This window comes from Fukomys damarensis, unplaced genomic scaffold (assembly GCF_012274545.1).
Source record: "Fukomys damarensis isolate Sample0158 unplaced genomic scaffold, DMR_v1.0_HiC HiC_scaffold_20, whole genome shotgun sequence".
In the NCBI taxonomy this organism is placed as follows: Eukaryota; Metazoa; Chordata; class Mammalia; order Rodentia; family Bathyergidae; genus Fukomys; species Fukomys damarensis.
In genome coordinates, this window is record NW_022900932.1 from 2,107,081 (window position 1) to 2,112,911 (window position 5,831).

At 59.5% G+C, this 5,831-nt stretch overlaps 1 protein-coding gene across 1 annotated transcript; it reads right to left on the bottom strand.

The window, feature by feature from the left end:
* Positions 1-91: 91 nt before the first annotated feature.
* Positions 92-5,196, bottom strand: Rxrb (retinoid X receptor beta). Its single transcript, XM_010605266.2, has 9 exons — positions 5,086-5,196; positions 4,277-4,433; positions 3,801-3,980; positions 2,707-2,829; positions 2,151-2,324; positions 1,897-2,029; positions 1,691-1,782; positions 1,298-1,403; positions 92-1,204 (listed from the first exon to the last, which is right to left on the bottom strand). The coding sequence occupies exons 1-9, from the start codon at positions 5,149-5,151 to the stop codon at positions 1,057-1,059; spliced, it is 1,179 nt and encodes a 392-aa protein (XP_010603568.1). The 5' UTR covers positions 5,152-5,196; the 3' UTR covers positions 92-1,056.
* Between the last annotated feature and the right edge of the window lie 635 nt (positions 5,197-5,831).

Consider the following 5,831-nt stretch of genomic DNA (forward strand, 5'->3'; position numbering starts at 1 on the left):
GGGAGCCCCTAGGAGCTCCCACCGGATACCCCCCCAAGCTGATGCCATGCTGTCCACCCCCACAGATTCACCTCAGTCCAGAAAAGAGCGATTTTAATTTGAAAGCGATTTTATGTGCAAAGGAGAGGGGAAAGGACCCCAAGGAGAAGAGACTCGGGCAAAATTCATGCAGCCCGGAGCTCTGCAAGCTGGAGTCTCCCCAGTTATCAGGCCATTATCCGGGGTGACCAGCACTCAGCCCGGGCTGGAGCACGGCACAGGGGAAGGAGGCCCCGCTGCACCCATCTGACCACCCTGGCCCTGGGATCCCAGCCCAGGCCCCTGCCCAACCTAGACAGGAGGAAGGGCCAGCCAGAGGGCAGGCAAGGCCAGTGCCTGCGAGCCCAGGGCCAGACGGCCCCAGGGCCACTTTGCCCGAATACCCACGCCACCACTGGCATTTCTTAGTCAACCTGGGGAAGTACAGTACTTCTTTGAGTGTAACTGCAAGTCTATCCTCAGAGGGAATTAAAAATAGATGGGCTCCCACATCGGCACCGGCCCCTCCACCACCACCTTCCTCAGTCTGACTGCAGGACTGGGCAGGAGATCCGACAGCCCTCCCTCCTCCTGAGGCCCCCACCTGCCAGGTCTGGAGGAGGGCAGCCCTCAGGGTGGGCACTGCTTCCATGTCAATTTGGGGGGCCTGCCCCCCAATGCCCACCTCTGGGGAGTTCCCCATCTCCCCTCAGGTGAGTGAGGTCAAGAAAAGGAAGCAGGGTCCTCAGAGCAGGGCCAGTGCTCTGTGCCGGAGGAAAGACAGACAGGGTGAGAAATCACCCCAAACCACGGGAGACCCCCAACGCTTTAGAGACTCAAGGCCACCAAAGGAGACATCCAGGCCCGCAGGGACCTGCACCCCCGACAAGATACCAAGCTTGCTCCATGGTCGCCCCGGGGCCTTGTGGGTCTGTGCTATGCTCCTCGCCTGAGGTTTGGTCTGAGAATGCAGCCCCTCCCTCCCTGCCCCAGGACTCAGGTCCTCCTGGAGGGTGCCCCTCAGTGGCAGGAGTGGGCTCAGGCGAGCTGGTGGGGAGCCTCTAGCATCTCCATGAGGAAGGTGTCGATGGGGGTGTCACCAATGAGCTTGAAGAAAAACAGATGCTCGAGACACTTAAGGCCAATGGACCGGAGGGCAGGAAGACGAAGCAGCAGCTTGGCAAACCTGGGTGGAGGAGGGAGAACAGGAGTGAGAGGCGGCACTCGGGCCCTGAACATGCTCCCCACGCCCTGGCGCCGGGCCCTCCACGCCTCTCACCGTCCCTGCTGCTCAGGGTACTTCTGTTTGCAGTAGGTCTCCAGGGACGCGTACACCTTCTCCCGCAGGACCTCCACCTCGCCGGGGTTGGACAGGCCCTTGGCATCTGCCACGGCAGGGAAGACAGAGAGGGAGACGTGACCTACAGGATGCCCTCTTAGGGCTCCTCCGACTTGGCCTCTGCCTGACGCCTGGCGAGGGAAGCTGGGCCCGGGAGTTTGTGGGATGGGATCAGAGAGGGAACGGATGAGGCAGAAGCAGCCTTTTCTCCTGTTGGCTGAGACATTCCGGGCTGAGGGTCTTAATGAGGGGAACAGCTGAGTAATTCAGGAGTCTCCGGATCAAAGGAGGCACCGAGGCTGCCCTGGTCTTGGGGGTCGGCCATCTTCTTACCCGGGTTAAACAGAATGATTGCCCGCAGGCAGCCAAGCTCTGTCTTGTCCATCCTCATGTCCCGCATTTTGGACACTAGCTCCGTCAGCACCCTGGAGAGGGACCTGCAGGTCACTCAAAGGTCACAGCTCAGCCAGCCTTGGACTCGGACCAGCCTACAGCCCCACCCCCTTGGCTCACAGGGCAGCCCAGCCAGGGCCACTGACCGATCGAAGATGGCTCCCACGCCTGCGGAATGGGCCGAGCTTCGGTGCACATGGAGGCCCGTGGCAAGGAGGATCCCATCCCGGACATCGATGGACCGGTGGGAGAAGGAGGCGATGAGAAGCTCATTCCAGCCTAGGTGGGGCAGCGAGTGTCAGGAGCCAGAGGTCAGGCGTGGGGGCCACTGGGGCCTGGAAGTCAAAAGGCCAAAGAAGGGTCGAGTGTCCAGAGGTCAAAGGGGTTCAAGATCACTGACCTGCCCGCAGCAGTATGACCTGGTCATCCAGAGGCAAGGAAGAAAAGTGGGGGATCCTCTTCGCCCACTCAACGAGGGTGAACAGCTGTTTGTCAGCAGCCTGACAGATGTTAGTCACAGGGTCATTAGGCTGCAGGGGAAAGCGGGTAAGGTTGATGGGAGGTCTAGAGGTAACTGGGAGCTCCCTGTAAGAAGATCTGACCCCTCCTCAGATATAATCTCCCTGCAAGCCCACCGAAACCAATCCCGATAACTCGGGCTCCGCTCCCGGCATTCATGCAAACTATTATTTCTTTGGGACTGGCCTGTGGTTCTGCCAGGGGGAGTGTGGAGGGAGCGAGCGGCCACACCCACTTCAGCCCTCTCAGAGGCCTTGTTAGCCAGCACTTCCGGTCCCGGGCAGTGTGGAGGGTGGTGAGGAGGGCTGGGGGGACAGAACAGACCTAGAGTCCCTCCCGCCAAGCCCAGTCACAAAGGAGAAGAGGTCTATCGACCCCACCACTCACGCTGCTGCCACTACCCCCGGTTCCCCCGGGCCCCTCAACGCCCTGGTCACTCTTCTGCTCCACAGCGAGCTCTGCCTCCAGGATCCTGTCCACAGGCATCTCCTCGGGGGCTCCCCCAGCCCCCTCCACATCCCCGTCCTTGTCCTTCCCACGCTGCCGCTCCTCCTGCACTGCTGCGGGGATGGGGAGAGAGAAAACAGAAAGTCAGCGGCCAGCCACAAGGGGCTCTGAGCCATCCTGGGGTCTGCTCAGGGTCTGACTCTCCTGGGAAGTATTTATAGCAACTGGGGCATTCACTAGTAAAGGAGGACCAGATAGTCTGCAAGCAGAGGTTGCAAGAGGGCAGTCAAGAGGGCTACGGGGTTAGGGAGGAGGCCAGCGCTTAAACAGAGGTGGACTGTGTACTGGGAGACAAGCAGCCATGCTTTAACATCCACTGAAATCTAAGGAACCTGTGAGCTCGTTCCCACTTTTAAAGACAAAAGACTTGGGGCTCAAAGCAGTTAAATAGCTTGCCTAGATCCGCACAATACCTCGCAGGTCACCTATCTGAATCCAAGCACACCTGACAATGCCTATGCTCTGCCGACTCCCTAAGAATCACGGCAGGACAATGGGCCCTGCCTGGGGATTCAGAGCTGTGAGTCCTGATCGCGGCCTTGCCGCTCTTTCACTGCAGGACCTCAGGAAAGCCAGGCCTCAGCCTCCTCCCCTTTAAAGGAGAGGTTAACAAAGGGGCTCTCTCAAGAGTTTCTCTCACATCTCTAGGGCCAGACTTAAGATGGAAGGCAGCACTGAGGTCTTCGGTGAGGTCTGCAGCTCAAGCAAGCAGAGACTCTGGGATCAGAGCGAAGATCACAGAGAACTGGAGACAGCCAAGAGGAGGGACCACCGTGGTGGGGGAGACACAGAAACCCATCATCACTGAGAAAGGCCGTCCTACCCTAGGACTAGACTGGGCTGGGAGTGGTCCTGGTGGAGGCCGCAGAGAACCATCCACTCCAAACTCAAGGGAAGAACCAGAGCAGGGACCAAGGGGAAGACTAATGGGAGGGAAGCGCAAACATCGCCCCCCAGGACACAGCGAGCTGTAGTCCCTCACTCCTGTGCGACAGGAGAGCAGGGGCTTGTGGCAGGCCCTTACCCTCCCTCTTCATGCCGGTGGCCAGGCACTTCTGATAGCGGCAGTACTGACAGCGGTTCCGCTGGCGCTTGTCCACCGTACAGTCTTTGTTGTCCCGGCACGAGTAGGTCAAGTCCTTGCGGATAGTGCGCTTGAAGAAGCCCTTGCAGCCCTCGCAGCTGTAAACCCCATAGTGTTTGCCTGCAAGGGCACGGAACTGCAGTGAGGGGCTGTGCCCACCTCGTCCCAAGTCTCTTACCAGTCGTCCCCACCCCAGGCTCAGTCCAAGGCCTCCCTGTGATTGCCAAATTTAGACGAGAAACCAGGGGAGGGATGAGCAGCATCACCCTCGGTCAGAAACGCTGTGCTGGGCCCTCTGTCCCTCTGACATCCCACATCTGAGCTCCTCCAGCCTCCCAACCCCAGGAGCCAGGGAATCCTGCAGGTGATAACCAGCCCAGACTCCCTTCCTTGTGCCCATGCTCTGAGCTCCATACCTGAGCTTCGGTCCCCGCAGATTGCACACAGCCGTTTGCCAGCCCCAGGGCCACCTGGAGGGGGTGGACAGTGCAGGCCCCGGACCCCTAAGACTGGTGGCTTCACATCTTCAGGGGTGCCAGACCCACCCCCAGGGAGCGACACTGTTGAGTTAATCTGGGGTGGGGGAAATAGGGAAGTCACAGGGAGACGCATTGGGAAGGAGAACCTCAGAGCTCCTGGAAATCACTCCCTACCACTAGCAGAGCCCTGCCCCGCACATTCCAGAAGGCAGTGGTTACACTGCAGCCTAGTGAAGGGCCACTCTGGGACAGAGCACAACCCCACAGAGAACAGACATAAACAGCTCTCCCCTGAAGCTGGGTGACACAGAAGCCCTGAAGGGCTCGTGTCTTGGAAGAGCAGATGAGAACAAAAGGGCATAAAATCAGATAGCTGAAAGGGATATCAAAAGTATGGGGGGGGACAGGTGTGGTGGCGCACACCTGTCATTCCGGCACTCAGGAGGCTGAGGCAGGGCGATCGCTGTGAGTTCGAGACCAGCCTGGGCTACATAGTGAGTTCCAGGTCAGTCTCAACTACACAGTGAGACCCTGTTACCGGGGGAGCTGTTAAACAGTCACAGGCTTGAGGAGGAAGCATGCACTGGAACATCAGCCACCTCAGGACGGGCCTGGGGTCTCATGAGCACCATAGGCCCGCTGGAACTAGAGGACCCAAAGGTCCATGGGCCATGAGAAGCCACAAAAGCATCTCGGGAACAAGGAAGTGAAAATGGGCAGGCAGTAAGTGGGTCACAACCTCTCACCTGGGGGCTGCTGACAGGCCCGGAGAATCCTGGGGGAGCTGGAGGGGGCAGACCAGGGGACCCCATGGAAGAACTGATGACTGGGAATGGGGAGCCCAGTGGCGGGGGGAGGGGGGGCCCCGGAGCCCACAAAAGAAGAGGCTGAAGGGGGCAGCGGAGGTCCAGGAGGAGAAGGTGGAGGAAGCCCCTGGGGCAGGGGATTTGGCGAGGAGCTGTCCGGGCTTCTGGAGTCTGAGGGAGGGTACACACAAGCACAGAGACACACAGAAACAGGGGAGATAAGAATGTGAGTCTCCAATCATCCACCGGGGGCTCTGATTCTCCAACCTCCTCCCACCTTACCCTCAGCCCATCCCAGGCCACCATGCCCAAGTCCCGAAATATTCTCAGTTGTCAAGTAGTTTAACTCCTAACTGGCGAGAACGGGTTGACCAAAGAGAAAGCGGATAGATCGATCAGGCGAAGAAACACTCCGAGCAAAGCATATGAATGAATACCGGGTCACCCCACGCCGACCTGTCTCGTGGGTGGGGCAGCACGTGGGGTGGACCGACCAACCCCCCCTCCCATTACCAGCTTAGAGCCAGGGAGCCAGAGAGTGCAGAGGAAAGAGGCGGAAGAGACCCTCCTAGGAAGCAGCAGCTGCCTTCCAAAGTCCAGAGTCCTCAAGCTCAAGGCGGATCGTGTCCTTCCCACGCCCCGGACCTCGGGCGAGGGGCCTCGGCTGGGAGGGCGGAAGCTCCCCC